The sequence below is a fragment of the Rhamphochromis longiceps genome, linkage group LG18 (assembly GCF_057381845.1).
Source record: "Rhamphochromis longiceps isolate RC_006_pf linkage group LG18, R_longiceps_female_GT1.1, whole genome shotgun sequence".
NCBI classification, from domain to species: domain Eukaryota; kingdom Metazoa; phylum Chordata; class Actinopteri; order Cichliformes; family Cichlidae; genus Rhamphochromis; species Rhamphochromis longiceps.
Genome location: NC_140574.1, coordinates 19,298,703 through 19,321,035, shown reverse-complemented (window position 1 = coordinate 19,321,035; position 22,333 = coordinate 19,298,703). Strand labels below are relative to the sequence as shown.

At 40.6% G+C, this 22,333-nt stretch overlaps 1 protein-coding gene across 7 annotated transcripts; it reads right to left on the bottom strand.

Moving 5' to 3' along the window:
- Positions 1-1,509: 1,509 nt before the first annotated feature.
- On the bottom strand, positions 1,510-21,984 carry gigyf2 (GRB10 interacting GYF protein 2). 7 transcript variants are annotated; one of them, XM_085388178.1, is made up of 29 exons: positions 21,879-21,984; positions 19,992-20,043; positions 19,653-19,821; positions 19,367-19,462; positions 19,070-19,178; positions 15,726-15,831; positions 15,583-15,623; positions 15,452-15,484; positions 15,130-15,306; positions 14,488-14,699; positions 14,192-14,342; positions 13,171-13,410; positions 12,903-13,075; positions 11,317-11,473; positions 11,049-11,215; positions 10,593-10,687; positions 9,703-9,831; positions 9,464-9,594; positions 9,277-9,377; positions 8,971-9,111; positions 8,097-8,255; positions 7,765-8,013; positions 7,559-7,681; positions 6,294-6,533; positions 5,158-5,363; positions 4,855-5,006; positions 4,554-4,753; positions 2,418-2,559; positions 1,510-2,334 (listed from the first exon to the last, which is right to left on the bottom strand). In XM_085388178.1, the coding sequence occupies exons 2-29, from the start codon at positions 20,027-20,029 to the stop codon at positions 2,267-2,269; spliced, it is 4,005 nt and encodes a 1,334-aa protein (XP_085244304.1). In that variant the 5' UTR covers positions 20,030-20,043; positions 21,879-21,984; the 3' UTR covers positions 1,510-2,266. The 7 variants fall into 7 exon arrangements, with proteins under 7 accessions (XP_085244304.1, XP_085244303.1, XP_085244306.1 ...); XM_085388177.1 differs by having other exon boundaries at positions 10,593-10,691; positions 11,050-11,215; XM_085388180.1 differs by having other exon boundaries at positions 14,192-14,339.
- Positions 21,985-22,333: the final 349 nt, after the last annotated feature.

The window sequence follows — 22,333 nt, the reverse complement described above, 5'->3', positions numbered from 1 at the left end:
ACTGTGAAGCACTGTGGTCAACATTGTTGTTTTAATATGTGCTATATAAATAAATTTTGATTTTGATTGAACTTGTACCAGAGCACCTAACTTGAGTCTGGGGAGGTAAAGACAGTTCAACACCTTGGGTTGTTTGTCAAGTCTCTTGTGCAGTTTTTGTGTTGTGGCAGGTGCTTTAGGTGTATCTTGGTCTGTGGTAATATGTAGCCGAGAGATTCACAGCCAAAGTAACTTCTGCAAAACATTTCATTGGAACAAGATGATTGTTATTCTTTTCAGCCATAGTTTTAGTGTTGTGGCTGATCACTATAAGTCGGTGGTGTTTTGATAAGTCATTCTTGGGAAGCCCATTCCTCATCACATGTTGATTCTCCAGAGCACGTGCTAAAAAATGTTTTGTTGTTTATGGGAGAATTTTTAATTTCCCCTTTGTGGATTTAAAAATATGACTTGACCATGTAACTAACACTAGCGCCAGCACTGTGGGAAAATGCAGTTTTACTTCCTCAATATCAGTAAGCTGTTTTTGATACTGTACTTTCGAGGCTTAAGTGTTAGTTTTGATTTAAAAAAAACAAAACAAACTGCTTATGTGGGAAAAAATTGAAAGAAATAAAGGAGCAAAAGTCTGGTTTACTGCACGCAAAATACATTAAATGGACTCTTTATTAGCTAAACCTTACTGGTACTGGGTTGAACTCCCATCTGCTTTCAGAACTGTCTTCAGTTAGATTAGTAGATTCAACAAGGTGCTGGAAACATTCCTCATATGACAGCATCACACAGTTGCTGCAGATTTGAGAGCCTCATATCTTCATATCTGCTTTTGTAACGCCACCTGGTGTGGTCTTCTGCTGCTCGAAACATCCAACCTGTAGCCCATCTCCTTCAAGGTTATTTTGTGCATGCTCTTCTTGGTTGTTTGAGTTACCGAAGTCACGCTTTCTTTTGTCTTTTTCAGATCATTCCCAGTTAATCCCAGAGATGGATGTATGGGAAAATCCCAGATGATCAGTAGTTTCTGAAATACTTAGACCGGCCTGTCTGCATCAACAATCGTGTCATGTTCACAGTTGTGCAAGTCACACTAATTCCCCATCATCTTGACCTTGTCCATGTGGTATATGTGATTGTATTAATGAACAGTTGAACAACTGTACCAAACACTGTGGCAAGTCAGTGTATGCTACAGCCTCAGCTGTTATTTTCTCTCTCTGGCGCGTAGTCATCTTTCTTCTCCCTTCTTATACTTAAACACCAGCAGGTCATCTTGGCCTTGTCTACATGGCTAAATGCATAGATAATTAACTTGTCCCATGGTTCCTAAATTTAATTTCATTAATAGACCCTCTTAATCACCTGGCACTGATGAAATTTCCATGCACACATTTCGAGCTTTTCACGAACAGGATGTCTAAAATGTGGTTTCCTGCAGTGTGACCGGGTTAATCGTAAAAAATCAGTTACACACATATTTTGCAGTTTTTCTGAATGGTTCAGACACAGGTGTGAACAGCCCACACAGACTGTTTTATTATTTCATACTGCAATAAAAAAGTATGACTCCAGCAGATCATTTTCATATATTATAATACAGATGCAGAATTGAAAGTTTATTCTTTAAACAGCCTAGTATTTTACAAGAAATAGATAACTACTTGGAACTTTTGAACTTGTCCTTAAAACAGGACATAAGTGGGCACGAATCCTTGGGCTCTACTTTGCTGTCATTATCCATGAACACCCAGCCAAAAAGAGGGAGGAGGGGAGGAAGGGGGGTGGGGAACTAAAGTGTAGGGGGGAACTCAATAAATAAAAACAAAAAACAATGGATATAATCTCCAATCTTTCCCAAGCTACCCCATTCATGTATCCACACTTCAAAATATATATAGAAAACAAAACAAAACAATGAGATACAGTTTAGGCCAAATTTTAAATTTGTTAATTTTGGATGAAGCAGCTAAAGAGATGTCAGCAAATCAGCAGACTCTCCATTAGTTTGACTTCCTTGCTAACTTGGTTGGGGGTATCCCTCGACTGTTTGCTCCAGTCTGTTTCTCTTTAGGGTTAAACTTTTAGATCAAAGGTCCATTTGCACCAGAAAAATACGCTCTGCCTCAATGGCCAGTGTACTCCTGATAAAAGGGAAACAGAAAAATAAAGGGTGAAAGTCGAGGAAGCAGTTGGGGGTTTGGGTAAAGCAGCTGCTGTTCAAATTGGATACAGTCAGTGGGGGTGGGGGGGTTTGCTTGGCTGCAGTCCCTTAAAAGTCCTCCAAAGTTTCAATCTCTCCCATATTCAATCTCTCAGATGACGCATTCACAGAAAAACCTGAAAATGTAAAAAGAAACAACTCAATTAGCACATGAAACATAAAAAAAGTAATCATTTTTCAGATGGATGTTTGTCCTAACCTAGTAGGCTGGGGTCTGCCCGGACCATCTTCTGCTTCTTTTTCTTCTTCCCTGAGGTGACTGTCTCAAAGCGCTGCTGCTGCCCACTCGTATGGTTGGACTGGTAAACTGATGAAGATCCTGTTCCACCCCAGACAGAATCCTTGGAAAGAGAGAAACTTGCACTTAAAAGACGGCTCAGCTCTCAGAGAAAAGGCTCAACGCAGTCCCACTAGATATCGCTGAACATAATGATGAAACCAGAGCTAACATTAATGCTTCGAATTCACTGTGGAGGGAAATGAAGTATGAAATAATAGGAACTGCCACCAGTGACAGCGTTAAAACTGTCACAAACGAACTGAGGTGCTAAATAGCAGAGCCTAAAAAAAAAACAAAACAAAAAAATGCACCTTTTATTTATTTTTTTCCTCATGTCAAAGTTTCCACTTGAAGACATTAAACACACGAGGCTACTGATGCAACCTACTGTAATTGAAACAATAAACTTGGGTGACGGAAGGTGTAATGGTGTCATGTACAGCTCAGTTTGCCCTTTGTTACATATAATTGTTTCCATCAGCGCCACCTTCTGATCAAGGAACAAACTACTCCTGTAATTCTACCCCAACTACTTTTATCATCAGAATCAGCATACTTTATTAATCCCTAAGGAAATTATGTAGGTTACAGTTGCTCCAGTACAGTAACATTAACAAAAACACACTAGACTATTTAACAATACAATATGTTAAGATATAAGGAATAGCACAATATATACAAATCACCAAATAATAAATATCCAGGGTTGACAGATGTGATTATAAATAAATATCAAGAAAATTGAAAGCAACATTACCGACAGACAATCTGACTGCACAGCTGGGACAAGCCAGACACCTGATGATTGTTCAGTTAGCTTTAAAAAGTTCACTGAAAGCCTTGCATTTTCTAAATATAGCCAAAAGACATGTGTTCACTGAATGGATGCCCCACTTTTCTTCACTACTTAGAAAGAGGCCAGCTCAAAGGTGTGTTAAACAGACAAAGGTGTCAAAGTAACACATCTGTCACCACAACATAGTGTTGCATGAGCTTCATAAGTGTAATTTTACAGATTATAGTATGATTAAAATCCTGGATGCTCAAAAATAACATCTTAAAAGTAAAACTATGATATACTACACTCAGTCCACTTTAATCCACAAATATATATATTTTTTATATAAATATGAGCTATCAAACTTTTCAATTAATGGGAGTTTGCTTTGGAGGAGTGACTGTATGTAAGCATGATCATACAGTCAAGGCTTCACATATTTAACTGAATTCTCTGATGTTTTGGCTATTTGATAAACTAAATTGTATTTTACCTTTTAATAAAAAACACAACTTACTAAAATCAGCCCAACCCTGATGGTAGAAGAACCAAACCTGTTAATATGATCAAGCACTTTGACATAAATTCCACTTTTACAAAATTATGACACTGAGTTTTTAGTGCCATTGTAAACAACACTATTAATGCGCAATATTGATGTGACATTGGGAGGTGTTGGTGTTCTGGACTGCATTGCATTTAAAAGTGTTCCTAATATTCTGCCTCCCTCATTTGTGGTAATGTGGTGGAAAACAATGTGAGAGTGCCCACTGTGTTTACAGTTCAAAGAAACCACTACACTCAGATTATTCTTCCAATAAACAAAAATGATTTTCATTCGCGTGTCAGGTTTTATACAAACAAAAGGTGCAGTGCTGCTCTGACTACAGACAACATAGACGAAAGGTGGCCTTCATGTTTTAGTAAAAGCAACATGGATTAATCCTTCATAACATTGATGTAGTGATAAAATTCACCTTTTCGACAATCTCTTTTTCTATTATTTAAAAAGAGCAGGCTAAAAAAAGAAAGAAAAAAGAAGTGCCATGTCGGCACTTGCTATGACTTAAGATTTATAAATTAGCTGATTAAAAAAAAAACATTGTTATAGATGGCATCTTTCTGGGGTCATCTAAAGGGTGATGCAACAGTTTTAGTTTTTGCATACAGCCAGAAAAGCCACATAGTGAAGTGAAACATCACTTTCACCTCATTACAAGTCATATAAGGAAGTGACAATTGGTGTAACAACCCTTGTTCTTGTAAGTCCTGCTCACCTGCTGCTGCTGCTGCTTGAGGGCTTGCTGTTGTTTCTGTGGTGCCTGTTTCTGTTGGTTAGCGTTCTGTTTGGCACGACGTTCTAGGAACTGCTTGGCAAAGTCCTTGGCCTCGGGAGTGTCCCCCAGGTAGGCCCTGATGTAGTCGTGCACCTCGTACGGAGAGTCCACTTCTTTGAGGAAAGATGCAAACGTAGGAACTGGCAGAGAGGAGGAGGAGAATATTTGTGTTTGGCTTCCAGAAAGGGCCCATTAATAGTTCCTGGTGGGATGACTTAGTAAATCATATTTAAAGACTCACCATCCAGGTTGTTGGCCGTGTTGAGGGTGTGCAGAGTCTGCTCACACCATTGCATGAACGTGTCCTGTTGACTCTTGTTGACACCTTGAAACAACTTTAGCAGCTTCTCCTCCTCCTCCACCTTCTTATTGGCTCGCCCACTCAAAGAGTTACTTCATGTGCACAAACAAATGAAAGAGGAAGACAAAGTAAGTCACTAAGATCTGCATGTTACTCATCATATCCCTCACGCTGCAAATCATGCTATTCATCACAGCCCGTGACTAAGAGGGTTTGTAAAGTTTTGTCACTCTAAATAAATACCTGAGGTTGGCGTTGCCTTTATTGTTCTTCTGCGCGTTGCCTTTTCGGGTCTGTTGAGGTTGCTGGACAACTTCTTTCACAGCCTCATCCCAGAAACCCATATTTGAGTTGTGGGTGTCACCCCAGATGCTGCTGGAGTCTGAGCTCCAGTTACTGCTGCTGCTGCTGGTGTTAACAGACCCCCACACAGAGTTACTCAGAGAAGTCTGTGAAGAGAGCCAGACACGTCTCAGGTTAATTGGCCCATTACATTCATGAGATATCAGTACATTAGTTGGTATATAAAATGCCTAAAAATGGTAAAAGACAACTTAAAGTTTCCAAAGAAATTGACTGATGTGATAGTTTTGTCCATCTATCAGTTCAAGAACCCAAACAGATTGATTTCTTAAGAAATAAAAGTGTAAAACTTCACAACTTTAAAGTCAGAACAAGGATGAGTTGCAAATATTTGGTTACAAAGTAAGAAAACAAACAGATTATGCGAAGATCTGCTGATTCTGAAAATCTGCGGATTTGCCGATTCATCATAACTGGTGTAGTTGCTGGAATTCCTTTTAGCAGAAGTGAAACGTAAAACCAGAAGAACAACAATTACTGCCTTGTGGTTAAAGTGCCTCGAATAGGGAGGGAGGGAGGGACAAAGAAAGACATTCTACATTACAGCCAGGAAAGTGTTTCTGCAGATCATAATGATGCCACAGATGATTGAACACATTAGTCAAAAGAACGAATTAAAGTTTCACCCGACTGGCTTCTGAATTCTTCAGCTGTTGCTTAAACCGACCATCAATTTTTAATCAGTTCATCTCTGGTTTCAAGTAAACATCTGTGCCAAATCTGAAGAAACATCTGAGGTATACCTCTGATCACAGCTGTTGCTCGTGCAGAGGCATAAAACAGCAGATTTGTAAAATCACTAATTTAAAAACAAAAAAAACAATCAAATCACAATTTTGTGAACTCCTCCTGGGATTTAAACGAAAATTTCATTTGTCAATATTTTGGATGTTATTAATGATATTCTGCCTTAAAATGCTGACTCCACTAACGACTCATAAACAGCTCTGCTTTTCTACGAAGCTCTTATTCTGTTTCAGTCAACAATATCTTTTGTTATTGTTTGTGTCACATACAGTTCTGTTTTGAGCGCGCGTTTGTGGGGCAACAATAGGATGTTGTTGCTGCTGTTGCTGCTGCTCCTTCCGCTGTTTCATCTGCTGGGCTTCCTCCCTCTGAATCTCCAGCAAAGACTTGGTGGCAACTGGCTGTTTGGCCATGTTACCCCAACCTGACAACTTGGCATGAGGCTGCTGAGCCTGCTGCAGGGCCTGCTGTTGCTGTAGCTTAAGGATCTCTTGCTGCTGACGTCGATGCTGTGAAGTGAACACAGTATTAATATACATATAAACACATACACACATATATAGAAACAGCATCTCAATAACAAGAAACAAAGTACTGATGACAGACCATTATTGCTAAAAGTATTCACACACGTACAAACTTGAGCGATGTCCCATTCTTAATTCATATGGTTTGATATGATGTTGGCCCACCCTTTGTAGGTAAAACAGCTTCAACTCTTCTGGCAAGATATTCCACAAGTTTAGCAGTGTTTATGGGAATTTTGCACCATTTTTTTTTCCGGAAGAGCATTGGTGATGTCAGACTGGCTTGTTGGATGAGAGGGCCTGGCTTGCAAACTCTGCTCGAATTCATCCCAAAGGTGTTCTCTCTTGGGTTGAGGTCAGAATTCTGTGCAGGCCAGTGAAGTTCTTCGACGCCAAAGTTGCTTATCCATGTCTTTATGGACCTTTACTTTTTGCACTGGTGGAAGGTCTTGTCGGAACAGGAAGGGGTCATCCACAAAGTGTTCTCACAAAGTTGCAAGCATGAAGTTGCCCAAAATGTCTTGGTATGCTGAAGCATTCAAAGTTCCTTTCACTGCAACTAAGTGGCCAAGCCCAACCCTGAAAAACAACCCCACACCATAATCCCCCTCCACTAATTTTACACTTGGCACAATGTAGTCAGATAAGCATCGTTCTCATAGCAACCACCAAACCCAGACTCATCCATCAGATTGAAAGATGGAGAAGCGGGATTCATCACTCCAGAGAACACATCTCCACTGCTCTAGTCCAGTGACAGCATGCTTTACACCACTACATCTGATGCTTTGCCTTGCACTTGGTGATGCCTAGGTGCCTGATTTTATACACCTGAGGCCATAGAAATGACTGGAACATGTTAATTCAATGATTTGGATGGGTGAGTGAATACTTTTGGCAATTCAGTGTATGAAAAAATTAATATAGTGTATACAGACAGGTTACACTTTTGAAAAGCACATAACAGCAGCAGTTCACTGAAAATTAAACTGGTCCACTCTTCTTACCTCGTCCCGCGCCTGTCGTTCTCTCTCTTCCTCCAATTTCTGGATCTCAGCCAATGACAGGGCATTCTGAGTCTGGTTTATAGTGTTTGGTGACTGCTGGCCCCACTTTGATGAGGATGGAAGCTGTGGACCAGGATAAGGCATTTTGTAAACTTTAAAGTCATCTCGTACTCTGTATTTTTAATAAATAAGGGTTATGTTTATACCTTCATTTGTGCAAGCTGCTGCTGTTGCTGCTGCTGTTGTTGCAGCCTCCTGAGGGCCTCTTGTTGCTGTTGTCTCTGTCTCTGCAGCTCCTGCTGTCTTTGGGCCTCCTGGTCTCTCCTCTTTTGCTCTTCCTGTTGTTGGGCCAGGGCAGCTGCCACTGCAGCAGCTGCCACCTCTTCCTCTGCTCGCTTCTCTTCCTCACGCCTCCGCAATGCTTCCAGTTCCTCCTGCTTTCTGCGCTCCTCTTCCTGGTGAAGCAGATACAAAAACTCAATAAGCTCAGTGCTGGGTTCAAGAAGAGGAATTATTAGACACGATTTTGTACCCTTACCTGTTTGCGTAGGAACTCTTCTCGCTTCTTTCTCTCCTCCTCTTCCCTCCGCCGTTCTTCTAATCTTCGAAGAGCTTCCTCCTGTGCCATTCTTTCCTCTTCCTCCTTTTGTCTCCGATGTGCTTCTTCCTGTTCCCTTTGCCGTCTTAGTGCCTCCTCCTTAAAATTCACAATGTTGTGTCAGTTCAAGCCTCACACCAAATGAACAAATCAAAGGGTGACTCCAAAACATAAAAACCCAACTGATATCTTTTTTTGGACTACCCAGTGGTTGTTGTCATTGGAACGCAACATGAATAAAGCCTGATTACAGCTAGTCTGTAAACAATATTACTAAGAATTTGCTAAGCAATGAATGCTTAGCAAATTCCAAGCGACACTGCTTACAAACTAGCTGGTGCCACCTTTTTTACGTTACAACTCTGACATACTGTATATGACATCTGTATAAAGCACCTGATACATCAATACTGCCCTTTGTTTTGTTTTTTGTCTCTACTACAAAAAAACGATCAGGAAATGGGTTCTACTTTACAGCTTCAACAGGCAGAAATCTAGAGGGAAAACGTCTTTCCCTCTATACAGTAAAAGTCAATTCCGCATTTCTAGCTTCATGGGTAAAAAGTCTGCTCAACCCACTTTAACATTGAATTTTGCTGCCCATGTGAATTTTTCACTCTTTACAGTACTGACCTAAGACTCCCTTCATTGGTTAGAATTTATTTAAAAGACAGAAATGAGAGGCCGGAGGTGCAGAAGAGTCTGCCCCCTCTTACACTGTGTGAATAAGAAAACCTCAAAGATTGTCTTTTGCCCAGTGCCACTAAGACATGTACTCATTCCATTTTTAAGTGCTTCTATGAAAGCGTTCCACCTGTTTCTGCCGTGCAAGCTCCTCTTCTTCCAAACGTTTCCGTTCCTCCTCCTGTCGAGCTCTCAGGGCATCCTCCAACCGTTTCCTTTCCTCTTCCTCCCTTTTAGCTCTCATTTCTGCCTCACGCCTCTCAAGCTCCAGCTGACACAAAGAAAAATAATGAACTTAAGGCATTGTTCACAGAAACGTGATCTCAAAATAATAGTCGGACATTTCAGACTTCTATTGCTGTATTCCAAACTTCTGAGATCTTTAGAGGTTAGTAGAGACACTGTAAAACACTCGTAGACCAAGATTTTTAATCACCTTTGCATTCTTTGCCTTCTCAAACTGTTGCATCTGCTCAATAGTTGGAGCCTGTGCCATGGAGTCTATGGGTAAATCCCATACACTGCTGCTATCCCACGCTGTTGAAAATGATTCAATTTTATACATTACACTTGCCACAAAAACACATTTCCATCACTTCAAGATACTAAAGTAAGAAACTCACTGCTCTGAGAAGCTTGTTGGAGGTTAGTTGTGCAGGAAGCCTGAGTAGACGGGTTCTGCATTTCCCACACAGAACCAGAGTCTTGTACAGACAGAGATCGGGTAACAGGAGGTAGGAGGCTCTCAGATGCTCTACAGTAATATAAAGCAAACACATTAATGGATTCAGTTTCCCTTGATGTCTCTAGAGGTAACATTTTTAAACACTGAAATACTTATGATAATAATGATGCTATCAACCTTATCTTAAGAGCCTGGTATTGCTGTTGAAGCAGGTTGATCTGCTGTTGGTGCTGCTGCTGCTGCTGAAGAGGAGCTGAGCTAAGAGCTGCAGCTTTCTGCTGGGCCAGGGCCTGAGCATACTGCTGCCTAAATGGAGGAAGATGGGTAGATAGTGATTAGGAAAAAAAGCAGTATAGTGGCTGGGGGTTTCGTAGTGTGGAATCAAGGCAAAAGCAGCATGGGTTTGAACACTTTCAACCCTTTCATGTGGAGTTTGCCTGTTCTCCCTGCTGTGTTGCAGGTTTTGTCTGGGAGCTCCTGTTTCTCTTGGCATTAAAAGCATTCCATAAACCTTTTTTTGGTAAATAAAACCACAAATAATGTGGACAGTTCACAGTTCCATCAAGCAAGGCAGTTATTGATAAATAAGATGACATTCAACAAAGTCAGATGCTGATATTTATGCATTGTGTCAAATCAATATTGGACCAGCTGTTTCTTCTTTCAGCTGCTCCCTTTAGGGGTCGCCGCAGCAGATCATCTGACCCTATCTTTAGCATCCTCTTCTGTCACACCACACCCTCTCATGTCCTTCACTGCAGCCATAAATCTTCTTGTCCTCACTAGCTAAAGTGGAACTTTTTTTTAAACCAACTCAATGTTTGATGAAGTGTTGAGTCAATAAAACTAGTATTTTTAATCGAAATAAGTTATTGTTGCACAGAAAGCAAGAATAAATAAGCAATAATGTCTCAACTTAAACGGGAACTCTACCAGTTTTACACACCACAGTCTGTCTGCAGGTCTTGGGCAGTAATACTTCATATGTAAACCAATTTGCCAATTTGTTGCTTCAAAGTGAGCTGTGTGAATTTGCTGATGTAGTGTTAAATCTGAGCCTGGCATACCTGAGGAGGTATTGATATTGGAACTGCTGTAACTGGTAAAGGTTAAGAGCAGTGAGCTCCTGGTGCCTCTTCAACCTCTCTTGATCCCCATCTCCCTTCAAAACATAAGAAAAAAGAATTACAATAAAAATCATGTTTTTAAATCAAGTTGGAGAAAAAGCAAAGCATTAAAAAGCTTCCGATCTCTCTTTCTAGCTGCCCATCTAATTCAGCATCACAGGGAGGCTTGAACTGTTGCCTCTCACTAGGTGAGAGGCGAAAAGAGTTCATGTTATATTGTGCTTTAAAAGATAATACAAGGAGGTTTCCTTGCGTTTCTATACACACCCTTCTATTTTAAAAAGGGACTACTACACCACCTACAGGATAAAAGGTAGTACTGATTCTACTTCTGATTTGAAAAACAGTCCCTCCACATTTAAGAATCAAATGGAGAACACTTTGCAGGATCCTTACCTGTAGAGGTGGAGGTGCAGAACCTGGAGTAAATGGTACCCTGCCCCAGATCTTCACGATCTCTCCCAGAGGCTGAAATACTTCATCACACCCTCTTTTGACCAAAAGGTTCATTGTGAAGTACCCAGCCTGAAACCACTCTGTCATCTCATGGTTACTGAATGGACCTAAAGGAGCACAAAAAGACAGCAGAAAACATTCAGGAGTCTGTTTTTAAGACAAAACTACAATCTAAGCTACACTCTGACCAGATGAAGTCCAGGCTTACCCTGTATCTCCCCCTGGGGGTCTTTGTAAAACCACTTGAGAGCAGCTTCATGGGTCAGGGGCAGGCCTGCAGGCTTGGGCTTCTCTGAAGTCTTTGCTGCAAGTCTGTCATCATCCACCCCACTGTCCTGTAGGTACGCTACCATCTTTTCCGCCTCCTGGAAAGGATTTTTTTTGTTTTTTTTTAAAGAAAGGCATTAAAATTACTCCTAAGCCAAATCAAAACTGACACAAAAGACTGCCTTGTCTCAGATGATTAAAAAAAACCCAAAACATAACAGCTTCTTTCTGAGCAAAGAGTTGCTTTTAAAAACCTGATCATTATCCCTCTGGGGTCCAGGGAATAATTGGCCGTTTTTGATTACTTTTGATTTTACCTATATTTCGCCTTCAAAAACCTTTTATCTTGCATTGTTTGGTATCAATATTTTGACATACTATATTAGTACAATTGATCTAAATCAAGACAAAAAAATTAATTATCTGAATAGAAAAAAGTTATTTTTTACTGTACAAACCACAAATATGCTTAACGAATCATTTTCATAACTTGAAATGCAAATAGAAATGGCAAATTTCTAAAAATTATGCACAAGTTCTGCAAACGACAAAGTTATATGGTACTATTTACCTAAAAATGCAGCCAAGGTCTCAGGTGTTTTTTATATAACCATTTAAAACTATTTACAGAACAATCAGGTGTGCAACATCAAATAAGAAGGCACGCAAATTATTTATGCAACTCCAAAGTTTCTATCCACTATAAGACAGAATTCCACAGGCCTAAACCCTGCAGGTCTGACAACAGGAGGGGTATCAGTCCTCTCTTCCATGTGGAGACAGCATTTACACTGGAATCTGCCATTTGTGGCTTCTTTGGATCAACTGTGACATTTAGCAGTATAACTGACACACAAAACAAAACAATGACTACACAACACACTAACTATAGCCTCCAAACACTATTAACGTCACTAATGTCTCACATATGAAAACTTGCTCTGTCTCTTTCTTTCGCTCACCCGCTTTCTCTTGCCAGTGCCACTCCTAAAACTTCCCTCTCTTCCTAAACAACCAAGTGCCACATGTTACCATATCTTTTTTTTTTTGATTGACTAGCATGGTACGCTTTAACACCAATAGGGAAGGGGTGATTTTTCTTTTTTCACTCACAAGCGGAGCGTGTTTGGTAGCGCTGTCCTTAGAAAACGCTGTTTTTACCGTTTCTTCCTGCCGTAAACACCACTGTTTTGTTCAGAAAAAAACTCTTCATAACTCTGGTTCTACGTGGCCCATCGACACAATTTAAAAACTGGTATATAGTTTGAAGTCCACACTTTTGACCCAAGTTGAAATGGAGACTTTGGGTTGCTGCGTCGTCTTAAATTGGTTATGTGAATTTGACGCACCGGCGCGTCCATAGACCCCAGAGGGTTAATGAAATTAGTCAAATGTCTGGTATTATAATATTCTTGATATAGTTTCTCCTTTAGCAACAAGATTATAACTGATCTCATGACTGTGGATTTCTGGTTGATGACCACAGTCCTGCTGACACACCTTCATGATAAAAGTTTACATAATTACCTGTTCAAAGTGTTTTAATCCCTCGTCTTCATCAGTGTCATGTGACACAGTGTTGGGCCTGCCAAAAGGTGACATTATATTTGAAGGAAATGGTAAAGGATTGCTCATTGGCACAGAAACCTCTATGGGCTTTTGCTGTGGTATATGGAGAGTAGGTGATGGAGCAGAAACTTCTGTATGGAAAAAAACAAAAAACAAAATGTTTGTATTTTTGGCACATGCAGAAAAAATAAGTAATATTTACAGTGAAACTGCATAAAAGTCCCACCTGTAAGGGTGGTAGAAATGTGGGTCATAGGAAGAGATTCCAGTATGCTATTAGACATGGGGACATGCACAGGGACTTTGCAGGGCTCTGGGGGGAGTTCCAGGGGTGGCTGTCGCTCAGCTGGCCTCTCAGGGTCTTCTGTCCTGCTAGGCAGGTTTGGGGACAAAGACTGAGCAGGAGAATGGGGCTCTGAGACAGTTGGAGGAACAGGTGGGGCCTCCTCTGGTACTCTAGCCAACTCTAAAGTAAAAATTACAAATCACAATATGAAATTGTCATAAATAATAATTAGGTTTTGTAATATTAAAAAATGTGTATTAAAATGTGTGCGTTGTGTCAACAGTGATTAGTTGATATTGTATCACATCCACATAATTTTCCACATTCTTTTGTCATGTTTGAATCACGCCTTTAAACAGCCATCATTTTATTTTAGAAAAATGGTTGAAGCACAAAACAGGCCAGCATCTGCAGCGCAATCCATTATGTTTTTTAGTGTCCTTGAGACTGTGGCTGAAAGACTCCCACAATTTCTCCTTACAGACAATACTTTGACTGAAAGTATATTAATCTAAGCAACTGCTGGGATGTATATGAAATTTTTGCATTAGTACATCTCAACCAGTTTCCAGTCAACATGCTCGTCCACTAATGCTAGGCTCATACTGCAAGACCTTATAAATCACTGAAATCTGACTGATGACAAGTATTTTTCTGGAATCTTATGTTACTGGTCATACTGCAGCACTCACACTAAAATCTGGTTCTGGAAACTGCAGACAAAATGTTCGAACTATAAGAGATTTTTTTTCCCCCCTTCTGTACATTGAAGTTCATACAGTAAGAGACCGCCATCACCCTGAAGGCTGAGCTTGGCTTCGGGGAATGCCATTTCCCAAAAGTGAAACAGCCCAGTCTTTTTGTGCGCTTCATAAAAAAGACTTTCATTTCCAAAGTGCTTACAAAACTGTGAGTCTTACAGTCTATTTAGATGTACTTCTATGTAAAAACCGTGACTGACCTTTTCGGTCAGCTTCTCTTTTGGCCTCGGTTTCTGTCTCTTTGGTCTCCTTGGGTTGGCAGTCTTCGTCCTCCAGGCCCTCTTCACACACTTCCAAGGGTTTGAATTCAATCTCTGCCTCTTCCAAGATCGGCTCCTTGGAGGCTTTCTGCTATTATGAAGGGAAAAGAAAAAAAAAAAAAAACACTTTTGAAAATTTGGCACACATATCCCTTAAAGCCATCAGCGTTTTGAAGCCAGTTCAGGATAGTCAAGTCTTTCCATTTATCAGTATAATGGTTTCTGCCTGAAATCACCTTGAGTGAGAGAAATGCCCCCGATGAGTCAAAGGTGCCCGCCTCCTCGTCTGCATCCTCCAGACACCACTCTGGCAGGCTGTCCCTCTCATCTTCAAGGCTGCCACTGCCTGACCTTGGCCTCCTGTAGCCACGCTCGTCTTCTCTTGCATCAAATGGGAAACGGCGACGCTGGTCTGGGTGTTCCCGCCACCCTGCTGACCGAGGCCCATCTGGAGAGACAAAATAAATACAAAAAAAACATTGGAAAATAATGAGAAAACCATTTTACTCATGATATACTTTAACTTCATGCAGATGTTCAGCAGTAATACATTTGCCTGTGCAAGTGAAATGCAGTTTAAAATAAAGAATCAATGGTGAAGAATCACTCATCTCACTCTAAGCACGCTTTGTTGGCTGGTACTTTATAGAAGCAGTAAATTACTGACAGCCAAGCTAACAAAACGCCCATGATACAGAAAGAGGTGGAGCTGGAGAATTCAACTGAATTCAACTTTGTGCGCTATCATGAATACCAAAAACCAACCAGCAGTTTGGCTGTGAAACAAAAAACTTTTTTCTCAAACAGGCAGTGGCAGTCACCACAAATACATTTATCTCTGATAAATGTATCGGTAACGTGGACTGTGCAGTGCCCACCTGGGCTTGGGGGGCACCACCGGTCATTGTCCCGCCGAGAACCTGCCGGGCGCCAACCCCCCTCATCATCCTCACCATTCTGATCATCACGAGAAGTACGCCAGTTCTCACTTTCTGAACGCGTGAAGTCGTGCTTCCTCGGGAGTCCTGCTCCACCGTCCTCATAATTACCTCGCACTGAAAACGATGGAGTGAAAGGTAAATAACGATTATATTGACAATGAGATCATAATTTGTGTTACCAAACTCATGCCTCATCGACATTCTTCAAAAATCTCAACTTCCTATTGGTCAAAAGTTCAACTTGCATAAACACACTTACTGTGATTGATCTGAAAATGTCCTGGAGCAGCATCTGTCACAAAAACAAAGCAACAAATAGATAAGCTAAGTTCATTCGCCCCAAAAGATCACCACATATTGATTATTTGAGGAGCAAAATGTGACACCAACCTGGGTCTTTTCGACCTGGTTTTTCAAACCTTCTATCTCCCCTATTGATAGAAAGAAAGTCATTATATAAAGTTATGACTGTTATGCCAAAAGGAAGAAAAAAAACTTCAAGCTTTGACAGAAAAAGATGAACATTTTAATACCTTTCTTCCCAGCTTTGGGAGCGATGCATCTCCCTTACTCCACGACCAAAACCTTCCACATCGTCAAAACTTCTTTGGTAAAACCCTCCATCTCCTCTGCCCCGACCTGAAAACAATCACAAACACTAATGAGATTCAGTTGCTCATAATCATATTCCACAGGCTTTCCTTTGGTTGGGATATTTAACACGGTTATAAAGGAACAAATGCCGCTAAGATACTCCAGCAACTCCTCTTGCAAATTATTTGCATTCAGCATTATATTCATCAGCAGGAGTTCTACCATGGTCCATAAACCCAAATCTGCTGAATCATGATGGTGTACTCTCCATTCACATTTTTATCCAGAGGTGTACAAGAAAGCAGCTCCTGAGATTTTTAATTGAATCTTTTCTCTCATGACTCACAGACAACACCCTTGAACAAGGACAAATCAGTTTGGCTGATGAAGTATTCTGCAATGTTTTACTGCCATAGTAAATGGCCTGTATTTGTATAGCGCTTTACTAGTCCCTACGGACCCCAAAGCGCTTTACACAACCAGTCATCCACCCATTCACACACTGGTGATGGCAAGCTACATTGTAGCCACAGCCACCCTGGGGCGCACTGACTGCTTCTAGTGAAGAACAATAACTTACTTTCAGACTTTTTTGTGTCACTGACTAACTTTCTATTTATAATTAAACTGCCTATCTATATAGCTATAGCGTGACCTCTTGATCAAACTTTAAAGTATTAGTTCAGGAAAAGTATACCTGACATGACCAATGCCAGTAAAAACAGTTCTTTTGTTTATGAATATTAATAGCTATTTCTGATTAATATTTAACCTCGCCCACACTGTGTATGTAAAACTGAACATGTCGACAGCAAAAGATCAACAGTCCAGACATCAGGGCCTTAAATTGTTTAAAAAAAAAAATGTAAATAAATAATCTGAATTTCAAGACCAAACTCTGGTAGCTGGTAACATAGCAGTTTCTATAAAAGACGTTTGTTTCTTAACACGTTATATTTTAGAAAATTATTACAGATAAAAGGTTAAGTCTTTGAACTAAGTCAAAGGTCAATGTGAAATCATAGTGACATACTGTTGCCACACACTTAACATGACCTCTGTCTAACACTGCAACTTTACTGGAGTGCATTAGCATGCAAGAATCTTGAAATATTACACCGATCCTTATTGCAGCCTACAGTTTGCAAGCAAGCCATGCCATCATTATGTAAATGCCTCATCTTATTATTTACAATTTCCAAGAATGATGAGCGAAAGAAGAGGTAGACTGATTTTGTGAAAAGCCATGTAGATGGAAAGCTGAGAATTACCAGCAACACCCACCTCTCCAGTCAACGGTTTACACCAGGAAATTTTACAAATTTCCTTTGGAATAATCTGGGATTCACAGATGAACACTTTATGCTCAGCAGAAGGCAGAATGTATATCTTTTGCTCCAAGGCTGACTAACAGTAATTTATTTTACTCTGGTGTGAGAAAATACTCATTTTTTTAATAGATCTGCATCGTGACTACGCCTAAACAAACGTCCGTCTGCTTTCAGAGACAATCTTCCACCTTTAGGGCACATCAGTGCGAGGCAACATTTTGCTGAGTAAGCACATCACCTACGGGATACTAGTATTACACTATACTGTCTCAAACTCTGGACACACTGCCAGGCTGTTTTAAAGGCACTTTAACTGTATCCAGTTGTCATGACTTTCCTGAAACTGCATACACACATCAACTACACACAGATGTGTCTGTTATACTGTGGGGGCACTTGGTTCTGTTACTTCCTTTATTTTATAGAGGGAAATCAAATAAAAAGTTGTCAAGAGGGATCACTTTTATCTTGTGACAAAACATTTCTATACTGATTCACTGATTAAACGTGTGGGAGCTTCTGGACTGGCATCTAAAGGCCTTTAACTTCCCTGGACAAATTTGCAGGATTTATTTTTTGAACCAAGCTCAGTTTTTCAGCTCCAAATAAACCGATCTGACCAATCAGACCACTGTAGGGCTGCTCGATTATGGCAAAAATGATAATCACGATTATTTTCACTGAAATTGAGATCACGATTATTTGACGATATTTATTTAACCCTTTAAGACCTACTATAGAACCAAGTCCACCAGAGCTTTTTTTTTTTTTTTTACATGCTGTAGTGCCATTTGTGGGAGCATTTCAAGTTGCTATACATCAATACAACTGTTATAGCCCATATTTTAATAATATGTATGCATTAAGTCCATAGTAATTACATAAATTGCAAAAAAGTGCAATAAACTACAAAAAAAATTGAAAATCGCTTTTGTTTTGTTTACATATATTTCTACTTGGAGAAATTTAAGAGGTTTATCCCTCAAAACTTTAAATACAATAAAGTTGCAAAAAATAGTTTCCCACCACAGGAAATTTATTTTGAGTGTCTTCATAGTTTTATTTTGGAGATACAGTAATTTTTATATACTGCAGGAAAAACAAAAAACAATCCTATGATGCAAATTTGCAAAGAAAACAGCATGTGCATCATTTCACTGTGGGAAGTGTTACGAACAGCTGATAGGAACGGCAAAGCGTGTTTCTGGAATATTATGTTTTTGTTCCTGCAAGCGCTTTTTATGCAATTTTTGCAAAGCTATATGTGGAACGAAACCGTGACCGAGGACAAGCTGATGGCATAAGATGTAAGTACAACTCCTCCGGTTTCATATGCAAAACAAATTATTGCGCTAGCTTACACGGTTCAGGTTCTACAGGGATTTAAAAATAGTTACGCAAAACGGAGCGTGCTGCTCTGACCGGCTTTAAAGGGTTAACAATGACTTTAAAAAAATAATATAAAATAGTGTGCAACACCACTGAAGTTTTTTTTTTTTTAAACTCTCTTTTCAACCAACGGCAGTCACTCTCCAAATAACTTCTGCTTAGCTTTCCGAGCTTCCCTCGGGTCCTCTTAATCAGCGGTCTCCAACCTTTTTTGCGCCACGGACCGGTTTATGCCCGACAATATTTTCACGGACCGGCCTTTAATGTGTCGCGGATAAATTAGGGAGGGGCTAATAATCGGCTCAGTCATTTTTAATGATCGTTGAAAGCCCAGATCGTAATCGTGATTAAAATTCGATTAATTGAGCAGCCCTAGACCACTGCATTTGGTAACAAAGCAGTGGTAGCTCAAAACACTCTTGTTGGAAGAACACAGCCTCATTTCTCCAACAAAGAATTAAACCTGTCTGTCTAGAGATTAGATCCAACATATTACTTCTCCTTGAAATTATAAAAGGAAACACAACTTACTCATGTATTCATGAGCTTAGATACATTCTTACCTCTACCCCTTGAAGTACTTCGGCCTCTTGGTGCCCCTGCTATCAGCCCACCTCCACGCCCTGTGAGCCTAAGTACAGCTGCACTGTTTACAGACATGGAAAAATTTCTCTGCAAATACAAACAGAAGGGAGGGGAGCAAACGGAGGGGAAGCCAAGTCTGAGCTCTTGTCTTTGTATCCGCTCTGTATTATAAAGCTAAATTAGTAAATACAATGCATATGCCATTAAAATAATAATATTGCAATTGGCCTCACGCCAGCTTGACATTAATGTCATTGTTCTGATCTGGTTGATACCTGTTCCTCCTCTGTAAAAGACACGAGTGCCAGAGGTGGCAGGGGCTCCTCTTGCAATATGGGCAGAAACTCCTTATCGTGTAGGTCTATAGGGATCTGGACAACACAAACGCACAGTACGAGTTTTCACAATTAAGATACATTTCATTCAATTTTCAAAGACTATTATAGCACAACAAAATATGGGGGATGAAATTCAATCTTGGCAGTCACACACTTTGTATGAAAATCCCAATGGCTACGATCTTGCGTCAACATCTAACGCTGACGTTACGGACGTACCCACCTTGTTATCCTTTACATAAAGTGCTAACATTTCTTCTCTCCCGTAGCGATATTCTGCAAGTTTATACTTTGGCAATGCAGGTGAGAGGGGTGGAGAGGCAATAGCATTGCTGCTTCCACCACCACCACCACCACCACTGCTGCCTCCTCCTCCAGACAGGGCACGCAGCCTGCAGACAGAGACAAAGCAGTAAAAACATAACGGACAGAGAAACATCAATCAAGCAACAGGTCTCAACATGAACGAGAAAACCTGCACTAGGCCCACGCAGAAAACCAGTTTCACAACCTAAAAATCACTTCATCCACACCAATTATTAAATCACGCCAGTTCAATTACCATTCTGGTCCAAAGTTAAGTGTCTGGGTTTCGGCCATTCTCCCTTGAAGTTCTGCAAATGTGGAAATGGAGGTAAAGGATTAGTGCCAAACATCTGCCATCCCCGCCCCCCAAAAAAACAACAGCAAAAAAGAACACATAGACAGTCATGCAGCCTAATACTGCTTATAAGTGTTACTGCATCCATTCAAAATTGGATATGTGCATGTCTTGACTTGGAAATATAAATGGGTATTCCAAAATTGCATGTGGCATAAACAGACAGGGGAACTGCAGTACTGGTCTGCACCTGTATATACAGTTTTTACTTTAATTGCTGAAAATCTTGAAAACTAAAACTCAGGCATGTCAAACACATTAGGGGTTTGTCCCTGGCTTTAATGCATTTCAACTCCTCAGGCTATGTAGCCCATCCCACAAGCACACAACCAGTGTACAATTTCAATGTGCTAAAGCTATTTTAGGACATCTCTCAGCCCGCAAGGAGGCTGTGGCAGACACCTGTAATTGACGACTGAGATGGACTTTCTTTCAGCAAAAACAACTCTCCCCAAAATAATCATGTTATGCCAGCATCATTAGTTGTTTGTTTATGCTAGTGTCCCTACTACCAAGACGTTCCCTTCACCCTTAGCCTGGAAGCACAGATCTAAGGCACAGGCCTTCCTCAAACATCAGGCACAAAAGGCGACAGCAGACTTACAATAGCCTTGACCATATGGAAGCCTGAATAAGCCACGTGTAAGTTGGTAGTTACAGCAATAAATACAGCAACCGGAGGGGGGCTTGCGATATTTGTGGTGTCTCTTCTGTGAGTTTAGGCACACTTTAAAGCTAGACCTTTGATTGGCCGGCTTTATATAACGATACGGCGTGTTTGAAATTATTAACGCGTAATCTGTACACAGCAATATAACTTATCAGTTTTATGAAGTCAATGTACCGTTACAATTTTGTTAAGCAGCTTAAATGGTACAAAATACGAGTGAGCGTTAAACTCCTGTAAAGTTTTCGGGAAAGTCACCGAGTCCATCGTTTAACTCCTAACAAAACTACAGTAGTCAAACTCCAGCCTTGATTACGTACTAAGTGAAGTTAATGTTGCTGAATAATGTTAAAGCTGGCTTTGCAATGCTCGCTGTGATGGTCACTGAGGAAGGTTCAGCAAATCACCCTCAGCTGCCAGCACTGCGTTAGCCAACGCAGCAAACTAGCAAGTCCTGTAAACACCTAACGTGGATATTTAAAGCATTCACTGCACATTCGTGACTGTCATTATCCAGCATGTTTTGCGACTGTTAAATGCTCATAGTGGAGTTATAGACGTGCGGAAAGGTGGCGGCAGAATTGTAGTTAAAGAAGCGCTTTACTGCCTGGTGCAGAGTATTTTTTGCTATCCAGAAAGACGATGGCCAACGGTGGTTATCCCAGCGTGCTAGCTAACTAATTAGCCAGCAACGTTTAATCCCAACCTAGCTATCGTATATGTGTGACAAGTAAAGGCAGACGCGTGTACTGACACTGTTTTAGTTTATCACAAGAGAGTAGGTAAAGCTTATAATTCACATAAACTGTGTAACACTGCTCCGGAATAAGTTAATCCCCCCCTCCCATCCAATCACCAATGCTTATAGCTAGCATGCTAACGGGTTAGCCAACTAGCTCCACGCGGCCTCCCGAGCAGCCTAGATCGACGACTACCTTTCCTTGTCAAAACGGCCCGCACACGGAAGCACTGGGGCCCGGTGCTGCAAGGCCAAGTAAACATGGTGGTAGAACCAACAACCCCAAGCGCCCCAGATCCTCGCAATTTGCCCCCCTGACGTGGCGGCTACCTAACGCGAATGATTTTTTCCTCGCTAGTGTGTCAAACTTTGGCTGTCTTACCTCCGCTTGTTCTGACAGCACAAGGTTTGTATACGAGCTGTGTGGCTCTCTCTGGGCTCTCTCTCTCTCTCTTCGTTTTCCACAAGATGGCTGAGCGCAGGTCACATGACAGCAGATATATAAACCCGAATGCCGAGGACAGATTTGCTGACTGCTACACACAGTAGCAGCCTGTGGTAATGTTCTGGCTCATAATGTTAATTTTAAATAAAGTGAACTTTGTATTTATCCCTTAAAAACCTTGAGAAAAGGACGTGACACGGGCCTCTCCGCAATAAGCCAGTAAACTCAGTATAATGCAAACTTTGCATATCGTTAGCTTCATAGCATAATTGCCTAAGTCATTTGACTAAGTCAATGACTTAGGCACTTATGCTATGAAGCTAACGATATGTAACACCATATACGAAACATGTATAAATGGCTCACTGTACAGCAATAATTGTATAGACTAC